The 20,702-nt window shown below is 45.4% G+C and overlaps 1 protein-coding gene across 1 annotated transcript in view; it reads right to left on the bottom strand.

Moving 5' to 3' along the window:
- Window positions 1-3,507: 3,507 nt before the first annotated feature.
- Window positions 3,508-20,702, bottom strand: part of LOC135215090 (vacuolar protein sorting-associated protein 51 homolog) — a 46,879-nt gene continuing 29,684 nt past the window's right edge. The window contains exons 2-3 of the mRNA XM_064249560.1: window positions 3,905-4,014; window positions 3,508-3,733 (exon numbers count right to left, since the gene is read on the bottom strand). Coding sequence (XP_064105630.1) covers window positions 3,532-3,733; window positions 3,905-4,014 — 312 coding nt within the window. The 3' untranslated portion in view covers window positions 3,508-3,531. The remainder of the gene's footprint in view (window positions 3,734-3,904; window positions 4,015-20,702) is intronic.

Genomic DNA, 20,702 nt, shown 5'->3' with positions numbered 1-20,702 from the left:
AGCCACAGATGGAATGGACTAGATGGAAGAGGAGCACAGTGCTGAAGTGGGATGAAATAATTATGAAAACTTTTGAGGGATTGAAAGAAGAGGTAGCATAAGATATGGAGTTGGCTTATCTGGACAATAATCCAAATGCAAGTAAGTTTGAAGTAGTATATAACAACGCTATTGGTATATCAATGGGTGGATGTTTGATGCAAGAACAGGTGGTGAATGGATTTGAGAAAAAATGTGTTAGCTTATGTCTACGACCTTTAATGCATCCAAAAGAAAGTATTCGGTGATAGAGATATTTGGCAGCATTGAGGTTTAATGTAAAAGCTTTGAGACTGTTCTTGTACAGGGCAGAATTTGTGATAAGAACAGATCATCAGCCTCTTGTGTGTTTGCAAAGAATGAAAGATGTGGATAGAAGGATTACAAGACTGTTGGAAGATTCATGTGATTTTGATTTTATAGTGGAGTATACCCAAGGGAAAAGAAATTTTATTGCAGATATGAAATCCAGATTACCTGGAAAGATGGGGAATATAAATCCTGGGAATCTGCCAAAAGGTTTGGTAGTTGCCCTTCAAAATAAAGGTGGAGATTCTTTGTTTGAAAGTGTGTGGTATGGATTGACAGATTTAGCAAGTGACAGATTGGCAGATTAAAAGCGAGAGTGCCTGCTAATATAAATGATCTCCAAATAGAAGTGAGAGATGAAGTCTGTAAGAGGATATTTGGGGTTGAAGAATGTAAGCCAGCATAAGGAGTTGAAAGAGATGATGTGTTTGGGAGTGGCTCTGTTCCAAGAGGTCCTGATTGTGGTAAGAAGTATGACATGGTACTCCATGTGCACTTTGGTGGTGACAAACCCATAATGTACCGTAAAGAGGGAATGAAAGAGGGTGAATGTGGGTTGCACATGCAGTGTTTAAGTGGTGTGCACTATAACGGGGTTGTTGAGGGGAAGAATTATGAAAGGGAATGTGACGAAGGAAAGCATTAGGGAAGCAGAACCTTCTGTGCTCTTAGTAGTAGATGATCAGGGAAAGATGAAAAAGAAGTTTGTTTGGTAAGTGAGACCGGGGTGTATCAGTGTGGAGAACCTCAGGACACCCCCCCTTGATCCCTCTGCATATGTCCGAGTTGATCCTTCGTGGTGGGTCATCCCAACCAGAAACCCTTCTATCCAACTCATGTCACCTGGTATAACCCCAGGAGGTTGAGGGGACAGGTGAGAGGGATCGACCACTCTTCCCTGTTCTGTCAGAGGCCAAAGCCCTGGCAGGAGAATAAAACTGTGGACAATCACCAATCCAACGTAGTGATGGGTGCACAGGTTTAGGAAAATGGCTTTGCGTATGCAGATGAGGCAGGGTGTTGTCCCAAGGAAAGCGTGCAAGCTCACACGGACATAAATGGAGGCTTTCACCGGGTAAGAAGGCCAGTTCATATGAACGTGAATGAGGGTTGAATGGGGAGAGTGAATGTGTACTCCTGGGAGTGAACTCAGGATATCCTCATGATGTGCTCCAGTCTTCTACAAGGCTGTGGCCTCCTGATGAGAAGAAGACTGTGTGGAGGACCTCCTCAAAACTTCTCCAGTGCTCAGACCATTGAGTCAGCTACACATGTACGGGACCCTGGCCAAGTTCTCAAACGAGCACTGGTAGGGGGTGAATAAGCACCTGCATGCTTGATCACCTTCTCTCTTGGGCTGCCTGAACCAGTCCATGGAGCAGACTCCCCAGTGCTGGCAGAGATGACTCGAGGTTTCAGTGAAACCCAAGTACCCGACGTGACTGTATCCTGCTTGGAGGTCTAAGCACTCGAAGCTCCCGAATCACATCCAGAATGATCAACAACTGCTTTCTCTAGCAGAGTGTCCGAAGAGACATGGGAAGAGGTAGGCACTACACCAGTCGTTGAAGGTAATTTCCCGGAACTGGTTTCAAGTCTCCAAGACTTGTCGACTCACATACTGAAAGCTCCCAGGTCACAAGGTCTCGTTGATACCCATGAAACAGCCCCTGAGTCAGGAGACGGGGGGAGAGTTAACAAGAGGTCCATCTGTCTTCCCCGTGAAGGGAGGCAGCCCCTTGGAGGTCCACTGACGGGACTTCTTTGGGGTGGGAGAAGCAACCCTCTTCTTCCTCTGCTGGTAAGCTTTGGAAGGTGAGCAGGCAGCAGCAGACTTCTTCAAGAGATTAAGGAGTAACTGATTCCCGATGGAAGAGGGAGCACCAAGCAAAGCAGAAGGATGGGCTACTGTAGGGTAAACCACAGCAGGGGTTATTAAAGGCGGTGCATGAGTCATTACACTCGTTGACATCTTTGCCATTGCAGTCATCATAACAGACATAGCGGTGGCAGTGAAAGGAGCATGGATCACTGAGGACATCACAGGAGCACGAGAGGTCCTCAGGTGACTGCAGCGAGGTCCAGAGAGAGCCAAGTCTCCTGGAGTTTCTTGGTTTCTTCTGAAGAAGCAAAAGTCAAGTTAGGGACGGCAGTCTCCTATTACTCCGAAGGGGTTCCTCCCCTTCTGAATGAACAGAGACTACCAAGCAGAGGTCATCCTGATCACCAGGCCCCCAATGCTGACTTTCACTTGACAAAGCAAGAGAAGACAACAAAGGGGAGATTGCTCCCACAGGAGTGACAGCAAGGCGTGGAAGCTTCACAGGGGGAAGGAAACAGGAAGAAGGGTTGTCAACCAATGGAGCCATCAGGGGCATATTACCCCCACATGATGCCTTAGAAGCCTTCTTCTTGTATTTCCTCCTATGCAAAACTTCACCCATTGCACAGGAGACCAGAGACGACACTCGGCACACATAAGAGTCAAGGTTACAGTCATGTTCTCTGCAACTAGTGCAGAGGACAATATCAATGGGGAGCGGTAATAAGTGCATGGTCTAGAGGCAGTGCCTGGGCAGACATTCATGGCCCGCCCTTCTGCTCAAGGTTGGATGATTTGTGGGTTTGCATAACACAATTATTACAAACGAACAAACAAAGAAATATAGCACAAACAGCTTGATCCCATCAACAAAAAACAAAGCAAAATAGCTGGCAGGGCAGAATAGATACACAGCTCTGCACACATGGCAGCCAAAAGCAAAGTGAATGCTTACCATCTGTCATAAAAACCTTGCTTAAAAGTTCAATGGCCGTTTCCACTGCGCTGAAGCATTTTCCTTACATAAAGACTGACGGTTTGTATACTGTGTAGAAACGAGTTCACATTTTATATTCAGTGTACAAGGCAACCCCTGGTTTTGGAGAGGTATTTTTAGGTTTCAAATGTTGACTTATACACCAGCATATAAATACTGTACTATAATTTTTGCATGATCTGTGTAAGTACCATACCAAGAACCATTTCATCATAATAATGTACTTATATGATGCACGAGTATAATAAGAGATCTTTACAAAAGATATCATACTGACAGACTTAAATGTAAAAATATTCCAAACAAAAACAACAGATGTATTTAAAAAATATATATAAAATAACACTTCTGGGAAGAAAGTAACTTACTCTCCAAAATTTGTATTGGGAAGGAGCTGGGTAATGGCATGAAGACGGCGATGAAACTTGTCCAAAGCAGTGGTAAGTTGAGCATAATGTGCAGTATCAGGTTCTGCAGCAACCCTGACACCAACAACTGCTACATACTGCTCCACCAATCCAGCAACAAAAACACGTAGTTTTTCCACTGCCATACCCGATGAGCCACTGTAAACAATGTAATTTCCAAAAATGGCAAACATTAACAGCAAAATTTCAGTACAAAAACATATTCTCAATTCAGCTAGAATGACAAGCAACTAAGGCCTAAAATAAAATAAGCTTTCCTATAAAGATATGTAGTGTGCACAAATCTATGATAAAAATTGTAAATCTCACCTTCCACCTTCCTCAGGTGTGCGAAGAAACATTTCTTTGTATGAGGAGATTACAAGCCAGAGATTACCAACAAAAGTCTCATGGCATACATCAACAAATTCCAATATGTCCTGAGGATAAAAGAAACAGCCTCATTTGTTGCAAATAAAAAGCAATGCTTGTCACTTAGAAAAAAGTTTGCCAAAAATATATTTTTCAAAATATGACAAATTTTAAGAGTATTAATTTGTATTTTCTGGGCTCAGTTCGTGTCGCTGCGCGAAATAATCCTTTAGTTCATTATTTCTTAGGTAAATGATCTAACAAATACCAGAGAATAAACAAAATAAAGAAGAGGTCAGTATAACTGACTCGCTAACCCAAATAAAAGAAGGGCGTCGGTATGAACACTAGGGCGAGTGAGACCACTACCACGAACTTCTTGTCATTTAGAAATTTCCCACAACAACATCCCTCAAGGAGAGAGCCGACCCACAGAACGGGGCAGCAACTACTACTACTACAACCCACGCCAAGGTGACTGCCGCGCCTCTGGTGGACATCCTTTATGTTAGCAGGCCAAGAGACACATGCGTTTCTTTTGCTCTTGTTTTTTGTGCTTTGTTCGCATATTTTTTCGCCACCATGGAACGTTCGGCTATCGCAGCTAAGTTAAGTATTCCGAAAGGTTCCTATTTAGTTCGTTCCTTCCTCGAGCCTGTGTTTGCCGTTTTTTAGGTATAAATACAGGTTCCCGGTCGGAAGCATGGCGGCATTGTTCTGCCTCATGGCGGGTTGGTTCTCGGTCTCCCATACCTGGAACTTTTCCCTTATTTTTATCGTGCGTCTCTAGCCCTTTTTTATTATGATATTGTTAGGGGATTTAGCCTGCCTTGGTTTTAGGTCATGCATGCATGTCTCTCTACCTTACATAGGCATTCACTTTTTTCTATCCAGACCCTAGCCATCGCTCTTCGTATCGGCCCAGGCTAGCTTTGAGTGGTAGACTTTCTTTCGGGTTAGTCGTACACTCCTGGATTTTTTCTCTTACTATATTTTATTTTCCCCTACTTTTATTTTATTTATTGTGTTTTGATTAGCCTAGGGCGTCTGGTCCGTTCACTTAGCCTAGGTTTCAGTGGTCCCATGGTCCTCTTCAGTTTTGTTGCATCCTTATCAGTTTTGTTGCATCACGTTTGTTGCATCTTTCTGATCAGTTTGGTTGCATTAGCCTAGGCTACCGATTTCGTTGATTGTGTTGTGTTATCGTACCGTGGTCACCCTGTGATCGCGGTACAGCCAGACGCCCGTCCCAGTCGCCTTGCCCTCCCCCCGCTCTCCCCATAGAGTAGGGGGGAGGGAGGTCTGTCCTTGCTCGCTCCATCCGGGCCCGACTCCCTCTCTCCCTACGCGGAGGGAGTAGGGAAGTCTGGACAGACACTTGGCTGGGAGTGACCTTGTCTCCCTGCTTCGGCGGTGCTTCGCGGTGGCGGAGTCGGGGGGTTGGCCTCCCCCCGCCTTTGTTGCTCCGGCGCTCTGCTGTATGCTCGGGTACTGTTTTCGCCCCTCCTCGCCTCCTTCCCTGTGGTGTCAGATCTTTGTTCTCTTTCCTGGAGCCCCATCGATTACGGGGGAGGGAGGTACGGTAGCCCCGCCTACCGGCGGAGTGTAAGCGTTCCAGTTGGTCTCTTTTGCTTTTCACCGTTCCGTCTCTCCGGCGTAGCCGGCGGAGTCGGACAGCGCCGCGATTCGGAGTCGTCCTCCGGATTTTATGTTACTGTTTTATGCTTAAGTTAATTATAAGTTATTTATAAGTTATCTTAAGCTGGGTCCCTCCCCTGCCTTACTGTTTTCCTTCTCCGGCATACACTGGAGCCCTCATTTATGCCTATTAAGGCGGTAGGGGAGGGGTTATGCCCAAAAATTTATCATTCTCCGGCATGCAACGGAGTACTAGAGTAGCCCTGTGAGTGTTATATCGATACTCATGTATCCTTCCACTTACAGACTACCAACTGTGAGCACCCGGGGTGCAACGCTGTACTCCAGGACCCCTGTGGGCATGAGGTCTGCAGGTCTCATGCTCCGTGTGCGACTCCTCACGGGAATTTGCAGGTCTGGTTCCACGAAACATGTACGATCTGCTATGATCTTGTGAGTCAGTTTTTGGACGGGGTAAGTATTTCCATCAGTATATACATACAATATAAATTCTGAATTATGTCTTAAGCTTAAGTTTTGAAATATATTTTAAGCTTAAGTTCCCCATAATATTGTGAAATATATGCTGGTACTGTCTAGTCTTAAGCCTATTTTAGTCTAAGGTTGACCCTCAACTTTAAACTAAAATCTAACAGACACCCTCTCTTCCAGGCTGCCGCGGTTAGAGAGACCGCCCTTGGAACCTTGAGGGCTTGGGTCGGCGGCTTCGGCAAGAACGCCGCCAAGGGACAGCCCTACATCCTGGAGAAGAGGATGGCTGTCCTGCTGTTCCCCGGCGGCAAGTCGACGGGGTACGTCGACCCGGCGGAGGCAGCCCCGACGATGACGGCGATCCAGCAGCAGGTCGCCCAGTGTATGAAGGAACCAGGCCAGGACATCTCGGCGGAGGTCGCCACTTTGGATTTAAATGTAGAACCGATGGTAGGTGTAGACGACCTGTTGGTCGAGGTAGGTACGTTGGACGCTCAAGGGCTTCCCTTGGGCGCCACTGGATCTTCTTTCCCTGCTGCTTCTCCTGCTTCCTTCCAGGGCTTTACGGGAGCTGAGCTCTCGTATACTACGCCCAGCGCTTCTGTGGTCCCTAAAGTGAAGGGTCACAGGGCGCAGAAAACCCTGACAAAGACGTCGTCGTCTAAAAAGACTTCTTCGGCGTCGTCATCTCGTAAGTCTTCGGCTTCTAATCCCGGAGCAGAGAAGGGTAAGTCATCTGCTTCGGGCTCTAGAGTTTCGAAGAGCAAGTCCTCCAAGGAGAGACCCCGTACTCCGGCGGAGTCAGTGGTCTCTCCTTCCCCTTCGGTACCTCTAGCAAGTTATCCATCCACGTCAACATCTACTCCTAGCTTCGATCCCAACGCTTTCTCCGTCGGGATGATGCAGCAGATGGGAGACTTGGTAGGCTCTCTGAGGACAAGTATGGAGCAGATGTTCTCACAACTGTCGGACAGGATTGCCACTCAAGAAAACCTAATGTCCGGCTTCAATCAGGCCCCTCAAGCTGCCTCCCCGGCGCCTGGCGTAGGCCTGCTTCAGCTCCCTCCCCATGATTCTCTTCCTCCATTCTCAATGAACAACCCCTGGAGAGTGGCTTCCTACGCCCCTTTCCAGGACGGGTTCATTTCCATCCCGGAGTGTGGTACTCGAAGGATTGAAGACTTCGAGTTTTACCCAGAGAATCTTCAGCCTCCGTTCATTGGCTACGCCAGGCTGACGGAGGCCGCTATGAACAGGGAGGATAAGGTTCCTAGAGAGACAGTGCTGTACTCCAGGGACCAGGCTCAGAGAGAGTGGCTCCGGTGTCTGGATGAGATGGACTGCTCCAACACCAGAATCCAGGCATTTAAGAGTCCTTTCACCATCTTTACGATGGAGGAAGAGACTCCTCTCCCTTTCCTAACTAAGATCGCCAGCGTTACCATCCCAGCTGGCTTAAAGGGAGAGCCCTTGCCACAGTTGAGGGAAGCAGACCCCACATCACCTTTGCTCCCTTCGCTTGGGGATTTGTGGGAGGACCTGCCGAATACTTTTTCGGTAGGCAAGCTCAAGCCGGACTGCGCGATGGACCAGTTCGGTGAGAAGCTTCCAAGACTTACCAATAGCCTCATTCAAGCCGAGTTTGAGGCTAAAACTAGACTGGCCAGGTCTATCAACACCATGGCAATGACTGAGGTAGCGGCCATATCTTACGCTTCGGAGCCGCTTTTCAAATTGTTGACCAAATCACAGACTTGTACGGTCCAATCGGACTTGTACGAGTTTGTGACGGCAAGGGTCAACTGTCGTAAGCATGTCCTCCAGGAAGCAACTATTCGGCATGAGCCGAATAAGTTGCTTTCCTCCAACATCTGGGGGGCGGACCTCTTCCCTGAAGCGGCGATGGTTAGGGAGGTTCAAAGCGAGGTGACGAGGCTCAACCAGAGCCTCAAAGACCGTTGGGGCCTCTCCGCTAAGAGGCGTCAAGACCCGTCTTCTACAGGCAAGAAACTGAAAAAGACCAAACGGTTTCAGCCTTACCAGAAGAAGCCTCAGCACTTCAGTCAGGCTGTGTCGGCGGTGCCGGTCGCTCAGCCAGGGCAGCCTTCTACGTCGAAGGCCCAGGCTCAACCAATCTACCTAATTTCCCCTCAAGCTCAGCCTTCCATGTCCTATGCAGTCTCCCCGGCCTTTAACCAGGTGTTCGAGGGCCAAGCCTTCCAACACTTTGACCGGTTCGCCAGGGGAGGTAGAGCTAGAGGATCCTTTCGTCAGAGAGGATCAGGAAGGTCGCTTAACAGGGGAAAGCACTTCCGTGGAGGCTGAGGAGGTCACTCGACTCAGCAGCAGTGAGATCTCCAAGGTAGGAGGGAGGCTGTTTCTCTTCCGGCATCGGTGGGGATTCAGCAAATGGGCACAAAGTATTGTGTCGAAAGGCCTGGGTTGGAGTTGGATCGCAGGCCCCCCTCCACCCAGACCGTTCCTTCAACTTCCATCGAAGGAATTGACGGAGTATGCAGAGGAGCTCCTTCAGAAAGGAGCAATAGCGAGAGTCAAGCGATTAAAGTTTCAAGGTCGCTTATTCAGCGTGCCAAAGAAAGGCTCATTAAAAAGAAGGGTAATCTTAGACTTGTCCCCAGTTTTAAACTTAGGCCATTCGCTGCAACAAGTTCAAAATGCTGACTATCTCGCAGGTGCGGACCTTACTTCCCCGTGGGGCCGTCACCACCTCTATCGATCTTACAGACGCATACTATCATATCCCTATTGCAAGACACTTTCGCCCTTACCTTGGGAGACCAAGCATTCTCCTTCAAGGTAGTTCCCTTCGGTCTGAATGTAGCACCCAGGGTATTCACTAAGTTGGCGGAAGTAGTTGTTCAACAACTAAGGTCTCAAGAGATAATGGTAGTAGCGTACCTCGACGACTGGTTGATTTGGGCACCAACAGTCGAGGAATGCCGCAAAGCCACAAAGAAGGTCATTCAGTTCCTGGAATATCTGGGGTTCCAGATAAACAGGACAAAGTCAAGACTCACTCAGGAGTCCAGCTTTCAATGGCTGGGCATTCAATGGAATCTATCTTCTCACACTCTGTCGATTCCAATAGCCAAGAGGAAAGAAATAGTGAAGTCAGTGAAGCAATTTCTAAGGTACAAATATGCTTCAAGGAGAAACCAGGAAAGAATCCTAGGTTCCCTTCAGTTTGCCTCAGTGACAAACATCTTGATGAAAGCCAAACTGAAAGACTTAACCAGGATCTGGCGCTCACGAGCAAATGTCAGATCCAGGGACAAGTTGTCAGCAATACCACAGATTCTCCGGAATCGTCTGCGCCCTTGGACAAAGTTGAAGAACCTGTCCATGTCAGTACCTCTTCAGTTCCCTCCTCCGGGAATTACTATCCACACAGACGCTTCATTAAGCGGCTGGGGAGGATATTCTCAGTTCAAGAAAGTTCAAGGAACATGGTCACCCCAATTCCGCCAGCTCCACATAAATGTATTGGAAGCAATGGCAGTGTTCCTGACTCTGAAGAGGTTACTTCCACCAAAGAACTCTCATGTAAAGGTAGTTCTGGACAGCGCAGTGGTAGTTCACTACAAAAACAGGGGAGGCTCCAAGTCAAGACACCTGAATCATGTCATGGTAGCCATCTTTTCCCTGGCGGACAAGTTCGGTTGGCACCTCTCCTCCACCCATCTGGCCGGAGTGAGAAATGTCATAGCAGATGCTCTATCCCGTTCAGTTCCACTGGAGTCAGAATGGTCGCTGGACAACAGTTCGTTCCAATGGATACTCCGGAGGGTTCCAGGCCTGCAAGTAGATCTGTTTGCATCTCAAGCAAACTACAAACTTCCTTGTTATGTGGCTCCCAACCTGGACCCTCTGGCCTATGCCACAGACGGCTCTGTCCATAGACTGGAACAACTGGGAAAAGATTTATGTCTTTCCTCCGGTGAATCTTCTCCTGAAAGTTCTGAACAAACTCAGGACTTTCAAGGGTCAGATAGCTCTAGTAGCTCCGGACTGGCCAAAGAGCAACTGGTACCCCCTGCTGCTGGAATTGGGTCTTCGTCCCCTTCGGATTCCCAATCCCAGACTCTCCCAGTCGGTACAAATGAAGACTGTGTTCGCTTCCTCAGGAATTCTCAAAGCCCTAACTTTATGGACTTCATGAAGTTTGCGGCCAAGAGGGATGCAAATGTAGATCCACAAAATATCCTCTTCTTAGAATCAGATAAAAGGGATTCAACTTTGAGGCAGTATGATGCTGCAGTTGAAAAGTTGGCATCTTTCCTGAGAGAATCGGACATTAAAATCATGACAATCAACTCAGCTATATCCTTTTTCAGGTCCTTATTTGAAAAAGGGTTCGCAGCTAGCACTATTACGACAAACAAGTCAGCCTTGAAGAAGATGTTTCAGTTGGGTTTTAATATAGACTTAACAGACTCTTACTTTTCGTCTATTCCCAAGGCTTGTGCTAGACTTAGACCTTCCGTAAGGCCTACTTCACTGTCATGGTTTCTAAATGATGTTCTAAAACTGGCTTCAGATACAGATAATACGACATGTTCATTCATAATGCTCCTAAGAAAAACTTTATTTTTATTAAGCTTGGCTTCAGGAGCTAGAATTTCGGAACTGTCGGCGCTATCCAGAGATTCGGGTCATGTAGAATTTCTTCCTTCAGGAGAAGTTCTGCTTTCTCCGGATCGCAGCTTTTTAGCAAAAAATGAGGATCCTTTGTTGAGGTGGGAACCATGGAAAGTCATTCCCCTTCCCCAAGAACCTTTCTCTTTGTCCAGTGATGACCTTACGAGCCTTTCTGTCTAGGACATCCTCCTCCTCTTCGGGGTCCCCTCTTTAGGAGAGAAAAAGGTGGTACCTTATCAATTAAAGGTATTAGGCAACAAATCCTATACTTTATTAAACAAGCTAACCCTGAATCTTTCCCTAAGGCACACGATGTCAGGGCAGTGGCCACCTCAATCAATTATTTTCAACATATGAACTTTGATGATTTGAAAAAATATACTGGATGGAAATCGCCGACAGTATTTAAACGTCACTACTTGAAGTCTTTGGAATCTCTGAAATTTTCAGCAGTTGCAGCGGGTAACATAGTTTCCCCTGACTCTGCCTAGTAGTACAGTTGAAGATCCAGATCTCCTTTCTACCTACCTCACCCAACAGTTTGTCTAACCTACCATATTACTCTACACTTGCTCTTGAGTCTTAGCTGCTCTTATGATTGTCTAGTGGGTGTCCCTTATTTTTATGCTAGGGTCACCCACAATTGGTTGTATATATTAGCATTAAGAGTGTGGTCCCCTTATTTTTATGCTAGGGTTCCACACTCCCATTATCAATGGTTTATTGTCTTTTGGATTTGTATCTATAAAACTTATTGAGAGTGTTATTTATGTTAAGATTTTCCACACACATGTTAATTTTCATATTCATACCTGTACTTATGTAAATACTTTGTAAATATTTATAGTTGTAAGTTACATTTAGTTATTATTCTTTACTCAGAATTGTCTGAAGATTTTGTATGAATATTTCAATTTTGTTACAATTATAGTATTGAGTTAATTCCTAGTTTTATTGAGACCCTCTTTATTTTCAATCTTGTGCTAATTCTCTGGTATTATTTCGCTCAGCGAGACGAACTGAGCCCAGAAAAAGGATTTTGACGTAGGAAAAATCTATTTCTGGGCGATTGGTTTGTGTCGCCCAGCGAAATCCCACCTCTTCCCAACCCTTTGCTCAAGATTGATTGCTAACTTCAGGATGGCCACCAGAGGCGCGGCAGTCACCTTGGCGTGGGTTGTAGTAGTAGTAGTTGCTGCCCCGTTCTGTGGGTCGGCTCTCTCCTTGAGGGATGTTGTTGTGGGAAATTTCTAAATGACAAGAAGTTCGTGGTAGTGGTTTCACTCGCCCTAGTGTTCATACCGACGCCCTTCTTTTATTTGGGTGAGCGAGTCAGTTATACTGACCTCTTCTTTATTTTGTTTATTCTCTGGTATTTGTTAGATCATTTACCTAAGAAATAATGAACTAAAGGATTATTTCGCTGGGCGACACGAACCAATTGCCCAGAAATAGATTTTTCCTAAGTCAAAATCCTTTTTTCCTAACTGTACAAACCTGAGGTCTTTATTATAGGAGTTGCCTTCAGCCCAGCCAGGAACCAGTTGTTAAACTTTTAACAAGGTGGCGCGGTAGTTAACTACCAAATGACCAGGTGGGAGTCACACCCGCACCACCAGTAGAGTCACTTTACCTTCGGGCCATGTAAGCTTGGTGTCAGCTTGAGGGGTAGCATGAGGTGGGCATTTACTTATAAAAACCTCTGGTTTGTATACTAGTTAGGAAAAATAAAAATTACTTTTTAAAATTTGTCATTTGTTCCTACACAATATACAAGCCTTTCGGTGTTTACCACAGGAAGACTTACTGCTTAAGGGAGGAAGCTAAGTAAGTCTCTCAAATGACTGGTAGTTTGCCACACCTAGGTCTTCTTCCTGGTCAAGAGACAGAGTAAGAGGACTGACTGTGCCTCTGACCAATGAACAAAGTATAGCAACTGTTTGTTTCATTGTCAGGCTTTTGGGCACCTTCTCCAATACACACAGTCCCCAGTTATCAGCGAGTGATCTGATTTTATGGGGCTTCTCTAGTGACGACGACAACTACATTTTCAGCGACGATCCTCGCTCATCAGTGGTACGGAGAATCGGTTATCGGCGCAGTTAACCAAGGTCAGGCGCCAATGACCAGGGATCGGAACTATTATTGCTGATTTTCGGATTCGTCACACCGTTGTGTCAGAGATAATGGACAGGCCGTGTACAACCGATGGGTTTGCATTGTCTATCCCCCTCTCTGCTTGCTAGAGAGAGGGAGGGTTGCCTCTATACATCAATGCAACCAGTCCTTGGTTATTGGGGGAGGTTCCATTCCTGATGGTGTGACGACAACCGAAAATCGCAGACAACTGAAAGTTGGTGATACAGTGGTACCTCGAGATACGAAATTAATCCGTTCCGAGGAGGCCTTCGTATAATGAGTTTTTCGTATCTTGGAACACATTTTACATGTAAAATGGCTAATCCGTTCCAAGCCCTCCAAAAACACCCCAGTAAATTTCATAATAAAGCTAAATTGACCTATAAACAATGAAATACTACAACAATTTGGACCATTCAATACCTAAATTAAGAATAAAAATCCAAAACCTGTAAATAAAGTGTATATTAGTGTACAAGAAATATTATTACTGTAACATAAAATGTGGAAGCTTACCTTTCGAGTGAGGCTATTTCCGATAGTGGCGGCAGAGGAGGAGGACAAATGGCAGATAACGTACGTACGTACGTACACCTCAACTTTACGGAAACACATAAAAAATTTAAGGAAAACTATAAAACTAAAATTTACGAAACACCTTAACAAAACTGTAACACTTAACTTACAAAAATCTAGAAATTACGTAAAAAAAAATTTTTCTTTTTTTTATTTTTAACTTTTTTTTTACTTTTACGTAGTTTTTTTTTTTTTTTTTTTTTTTTTTTTTACAGAATTTCAACTTCATCACCGCTTTCAACGTTCTGTTTTTCATCACTTGGTTCTTCCTTTTTGCTTTCAACTTTCTGTTTTTTATCACTTGGTTCTTCCTTTTTGCTTTCAACTTTCTGTTTTTTATCACTTGCTTCTTCCTTTTTGCTTACTCCCGCTAATGCTGAAGGCCTCTTTAAAAAATAACGATCCAAGGAAGATTGCTTCTGCCTACTTTTCACAATGTTCCTGAAACGACTCAGGCAAACGTCATCGAACTGCGCAAGCATACGACCTGTGTGAGCCTTTTCTGGGTGTCTTTTTTCGATAAACGACTGCACTTTATGAAAAGCACCTAGAATATCCTTAATTTCTGCCATTGTCATAGGCTCCTCCTCCTCTTCCTCGCCGCTGCTAGAGAACTTGAACGACGTTAAGTTGCATGGCCTCCAACTCCTTCAGGTCATTCGTCGTAAGCTCCTCTTGGTGCTCCTCGAGAAGGTCGTTGATGTCGTCCTCGTCGACGACCAGCCCCATGGACTTGCCGAGTGCAACGATCTCGTCAAGATCTGGTTCCAAAACAGTTTCGGGATCGTCAACTGTTTCTGACTCTGCAGCACCAGCTTCGCCCACGTTGAATCCCTCAAAGTCTCTGGCGGATACAGCATCAGGCCAGAGTTTCCTTCACGAGAAATTCAAGGTTCGCCTCGAAACCTCCTGCCAAGCTAGGTCAATGAGTCGGATGCAAATGATGATGTCGAAATGCTCCTTCCAAAATTGACGCAAGGTGAGGTTTGTGGTATCGGTGATGTCGAAACATCTCTTGAAAAGATGTTTCGTGTACAGCTTCTTAAAGTTCGCTATCACTTGCTGGTCCATGGGCTGGAGGAGAGGGGTGGTGTTGGGCGGAAGAAAAAGAATCTTAACGAAGGAATACTCCGCTAGGATATCTTCCTCGAGGCCAGGAGGGTGGGGAGGGGCATTGTCCAACACCAGCAGACATTTCAGGGGGAGGCGCTTCTCTTGCAAAAAACTCATCACAGTCGGGCTGAAACACAGATTTACCCACTCCGTGAACAAAAGCCTCGTTACCCAGGCTTTTGCATTAGCCCTCCACATCACTGGAAGCTTCTCCTTCAACACTTTGTGGGCCTTGAAGGCTTGAGGAGTCTCGGAGTGATACACCAGTAGGGGCTTTACCTTGCAATCCCCACTGGCGTCCGAACAAAGTGCGAGCGTAAGCCTGTCTTTCATAGGCTTATGCCCGGGTAGCTTCTTCTCTTCCTCCGTGATGTACGTCCGACGAGGCATTTTTTTCCAAAAAAGGCCAGTCTCATCACAGTTGAAAACCTGCTGAGAACTGTAGCCTTCCTTGGTCATCATCTCGTCAAAAGTCTTCTTAAATGCTTCGGCCGCTTTCGTGTCCGAGCTGGCAGCCTCCCCATGACGCACCACCGAATGGATGCCAGTCCGTTTACGGAATTTCTCGAACCAGCCATGCGAAGCCTTGAACTCTGGGGTTGGCGTTGAAGTCCCTTCCCCTCCCTCGTCTTCCGCCTGCGCAATCAAATCGCCGAAAATAGCACTGGCCTTGTGAGCGATTGCCGTCTCCGTTACTGTATCGCCAGCGATTTCTTTGTCTTTTATCCAGATGAGGAGCAGCCGTTCCATCTCGTTGTGCACATGGCTCCTCTTGCTGGACAAAATAGTGATGCCCTTCAATGGTGTAGTTGCTTTGATGGCATCCTTCTGTTTAAGGATGGTGCCTATTGTTGACGGATTACGGCCGTATTCCTTTGCAATCACACTCAATCGCATACCAGCTTCGTACTTCTTTATGATCTCCATCTTTGTCTCCAGAGACAGCATGCGCTTCTTTCCGTGAATTTCAACTTTCTTGGGACCCATGACTACGTTAATTTAGTAAAGTTACACAAATACGTAATAATACAGTCTTCGCACAACACGATAATATGTACTGCAACGAAATCACTAACGAATTTACGTTACTAAACGAAATCGTTGGAGCGAACGAATGCCAAATGCGTACGGTAAAGTTTCGGGTGCGAAGTGGCCGAGCTAAAGCACGCCAACACGTAGTACGTATGTATAGAAGATGCATGATGGGAGGGATGCTGTCCAATCAGAGAGAAGGATCTCATGGCTTGGCTAGCATCAGGAACCAATGGGAGAGCAGGAGGATGGTGGCGAGTCTACGATAACTAAGATGGTGGCGTGCGGCGCGAGTTTCAAAATTGTTATGGGGCGAATCTCGGACTTTCAGAAACCTTTTGTATCTTGAAAACTTTTTGTATGTAGAGCAGTAAAATTTTTCGTCTTTGCTTTCGTAACTAGGATTTTTCGTAAGTTGAGCCTTTCGTATCTTGAGGTACTACTGTAATTGCTATCGGTGACGACAACCGGGAATTGGCACTGCTGCCAAGTGGGGATCAGCACTACTGCCAAGTGGGGATCAGTACCACTACAAAGTGGGGATTGGCAAAGCTGCCAAGTGGGGATTGGCAGCGCTGCTAGGTGGGGATGGGTGCATGTCGGCGCCGAAAATCCAGTAATCGTTGTCGCTAGATAAGCACCATAAATCTAGGTCACCAGTAACTGAGGCTGTCGATAACCAGGGAATGCCTGTAGATTATAGAATGGTTACCCAGTTATATTGAAAACTCATCTGCATCGGTGCCTGTTCCAGCTTCATGCCAGCTCGATGCAGGTGAGGGTAAGATTGAGGGAAAGAGGGAGGGGAAGAGGACCAGTCACACACACACACACACACACACACACACATGCAACTTATGCAAGATGCTACCTGTCCTCTTAGAGGAGCCGGGTGAGGTACACAACTTGTTGAGCAGCCACCGACAGGTTCTTCCCAGGCTAGAGACCAGAAATCCTTCATTCTCTAGTGAAGAGAATGAAGGTGAAGTTCCCCATGAGGGATCAGCTTCTCCAAGGTCGACAGGTGGCAGAGAACAACATGCCATGCCCATGCTGGTCATTCCTGCCGGGACAGGAACATTTGCGCTGCCTCCATGAACTTACTGATATGAGTTCAAGAGGTAGATTTGCTGCTGCCGTATCTTTCAAAATGCCCAGGTACTTTATCCTCTCCTTGGGTATAAGATCGAACTTCTCGAGATTTACCACAATCCCCCTGGTCACAGGATGGGGAAGGTAATCCCCATCTTGGAGCAAGTGCAGATGAAACTTTGCCAAGACTAACCAATTGGCGAGATACCTCGACAAACATATCCCGTGCGAATGGTCCCAAGCTGACACAAGGGTGAACAATCGTGTGAACACCTGGTGAGCGGTAGAGAGTGCAAAACAAAGTACTACCTGAACTGGAATATTGTTTCCCCAAGGACAAAGCTGACTGATGAATGGGTATTTGAAGATACACATCCTTCAGGTCCATCGTAAGCATGAAGTCATTCTTTAGTCAGGGGACTGGAGGCCAGTCATTGATCTCTCTCCCTTGAACCGATTCATTCATCAGACTCAGTTCAAGATGGAAACAGCCAGTTTGGTGCTCACTTCCGTCAGGGAGAATGACTTCATGAGAAAGATTCAGCTGTATAAGCCTGGAGACTAATCTGCCACAACTTCTACAGAACATTTTCTCAGCATCACTGCAAACTCCTCCTGGAGAGCTAGCTAGACCCTATGATGAGCTGAGAATGTAAGAGCAGAAGTGGAGTGGGGTGTTGGTGAGGGGAGGATAAGACTCAAAGTGAAGTAGATAGCTTTCCTGAAGGACATCTATGACCCACATCTCAGCTCCGTTTCACTGCCATGCTGCCCAATGGCTCGCCAGGCACCCCAAAAAACCAAAAGCTGTTGTGAATGGGAAAAGCTATGGGGGAATTGATGAATTGGTTGTATTTGACAACATTCTCAAGGGTTGCTTGAGAGAGAGAGAGAGAGAGAGAGAGAGAGAGAGAGAGAGAGAGAGAGAGAGAGAGAGAGAGAGGGAGCGGCTGGTTGTTTCGCCTGTTGGGTTGTTTGCGTTCGCCAGATGTGATAGGAAGGATCTTGGATGTTTTGTGTATTTATTATATTGTATTTTTATGTTTATTATTATTGTTTTATTGTTAGTATGGGGAAGGTTTGTACCCATGTTTTTTTCGTTATGAGAGAAGGAGAGCTTGAGAGAGAGAGAGAGAGAGAGAGAGAGAGAGAGAGAGAAGGTGAGAATGATGAAAGGATGGTTGACGAGTGAACTGCTTGTTTGGCTGATGTGTTGGCTCATTGAGTGGCTCAGTCGCCGAACATTTGGAGTCAGTCTGAAGCAGTCAGTCACAGAAGTCATTCGGAGTGAGAGTCAGTCAGTCAGTACAGTCGTCCGTGTGCATTTCACAAAAATTTGGGGGTTATTCAGTAATCGACTTCTGTCGTGCTTCAGTCCATCTGTGGTTGCCGAGTTGGTGAGGGATTCGTCATGTCTGAGGTTTGTGAATTGGTGTGTGGTCATGGTGCTTGTTTGGTGTTTTATGTGTTGGTATTCAGCTGTTTGTTGGTGACAGTTGTTTTGGTGTCTGGTGGTTTGCTAGTGGCGGTGGAGTTTGTTTTTTGATGGCCATACTGCGTTGAAAGCACAGCTTCTTGCCCTGCTTGTGTCAAGTTTCCTGGTGAGTAAATGTGTTTGAAAATTTGTTTTTTACTTTGCTGAACCAAGTATCCTTTTAGTAATTAAAGTAACGTAAAGAGGATGGTGTGGCTGGGGGAAATTTGTAAGCCAGGATTGATTAAATGTGGGGAGGTCTTGCTTGCTTGTTTGCTTAGCTTGTGATCCAGCAACATAATATTTTCTGGGTTCGACCTGTGTTCGCCGGTGAAAAGGATCCTGGTGCTCACTTTTCTAGTATAAATAGATTCTAAATATACCAGAGAAAAAAGCTAGCATGGTATGCTGAGGTTACTACCCTCATGCGAGCACCCTAAGGGAGTCGGGTATAAAGTTCAAGGCGAGTGAAAGCCACTATTCACAGGTTTTCTGCCAATTAGAGGATTCCTTTCCAAAATCCCTCTCATGGAGAGAGCCGTTGCAGCGGCCACTCCTTCCCCCTCACTACTGATACTACTACCCGACCCGAGCGCCATCTGCAATCCTGTCTTAGACAGTGAACTAGCGCCATGCTTTTTCTTGTGCTCTTGATTTTTGGTGTGAAATAGAGGATTATTCGAGATGGCATCGTCTGATCTTCCTACTCCATCGAAGTTGAGTACCCCAATTTCTGTTTTCGTAACTTATACGGTTGTTGGGCTTCCCAAATTGGCCTTCGGCCCTGTAGAAAGGATTGCAGGGCCGTCAGCGTGCCCCGCCATTTTATGAGCATCAACAAGAACACGTGGAATTTTGGTACACACGTATATTGTCTATTTTAAGATAAATCAAAGGATATTGTGCATTAATACCAAAATTAGGTGTTCATCTGTTATTATTAGAGTTATTGGTTCGTAGAGGTGCCGAACACGCTCATGACATACCCTGGGGTAAGTCTGTGGTTAGACAAAAGTTTGTTCAAAATATTGTTTGCACCCCCCCCCCCATCTCGACATAATACTAAATCATCATGTTTTTGATAGGCTATTAGCAGTCTGTTGTATAGTAGGGGCAAGAGAGTTAGAATTTCTTTCTCTCTTCCTAACGTAATTTTGCATTAATTATTTTCTTACGAACCAAATAGATGTAAATATAACTGTACAATTAATTCACTGAAGAGGTGGAAGAGTTGCCCCCATCAGTCATGCCTAACCGTTACCCTTATACTTCTTCCCCTGATGAAGCTAATGCGCTTCAGGGGGGGATATCAATGATAGAGAGCCCCTCTCTCTCTATTCATATTATGGGACCTATCCTCCTGGCCAATCTGAATCGAATACATTTGAGTTTGATAGGTTTGGTTGAGGGCTACTGTCTGCATAACGATGTCCTAGAGGAGATTTGGCCTAACGATCCGAGTCGCTAGCGATCTCGGACAGACAAGCTAGATCCATATCGGTTATTCCCCATAATTTTAAAAACCCCTTGCAACTCTTCCATAGTGCCTCGTTATCAATTACAGTAGTACCTCGAGATACAAAATTAATCCGTTCCGAGGTGCCTTTCGTATCATGAAGTTTTCGTATCTTGGATCACATTTTACATGTAAAATGGTTAATCCGTTCCAAGCCCACCAAAAACACCCCAGTAAATTTCATAATAAAGCTAAATTGACCTATAAACAATGAAATACTACAACAATTTGAACCATTCAATACCTAAATTAAGAATAAAATGCAAACCTGTAAATAAGTGTATATTAGTGTACAAGAATATTACTGTAACGTAAAATGTGGAATAGCCTTACCTTTATCGGAGTGAGGCTACGTACATCGTAACTATCCAAGGAAAGCTTGCTTCTTCTGCCTACATTTTTCACAATGTTCCCTGTGTGAGCCCTTTTTCGGGGGGTGTCTTCTACAAATGATTGCACTTTATGAAAAGCGGCTTTAATTTCTGCCGTTTTTTTTTTGTACATATGTACGTACGTACACTAAAAAATATACGTACGTACTACATATGTAACTATCCAAGGAAGATTGCTTCTGCCTACTTTTCACAATGTTCCTGTGTGAGCCTTTTCGGGGGGTATCTTCTACAAATGATTGCACTTTATGAAAAGCTGCTTTAATTTCTGCTGTTTTTTCTTCTTTTTTTGATTTCTAACTTTTTTTTTTACTTTACAAAGGTTTTTTTTTTTTTTTTACAGAATTTCAACTTTCTTTTTTTGCACCTCATGACTCTCTTGGCCCTGGTGTCCATCAAAACCCTGTTCAACCAAATGCTCTCTCTGCAACTGATTTGGGTACTGAATGTTCGGCTGCTGACCTTCAACATAAACTGAAGTGCCTTGATTATACGTACTACTGGTATGCATGTTGTAAATGATTGGTACACCCTCTGTTCAGCAGGGAGTGGAGATTCTACCAACCTTGCAAAGTTTCCAGTTATCCCATGAGAGAGACCTTGATCACTTATCCCATGTGAGAGATCTTGGTC

Source organism: Macrobrachium nipponense, chromosome 5 (assembly GCF_015104395.2).
Source record: "Macrobrachium nipponense isolate FS-2020 chromosome 5, ASM1510439v2, whole genome shotgun sequence".
In the NCBI taxonomy this organism is placed as follows: Eukaryota; Metazoa; Arthropoda; class Malacostraca; order Decapoda; family Palaemonidae; genus Macrobrachium; species Macrobrachium nipponense.
The sequence above is the reverse complement of the archived record's forward strand: the minus strand, read 5'-3'. Positions and strand labels throughout refer to the sequence as shown.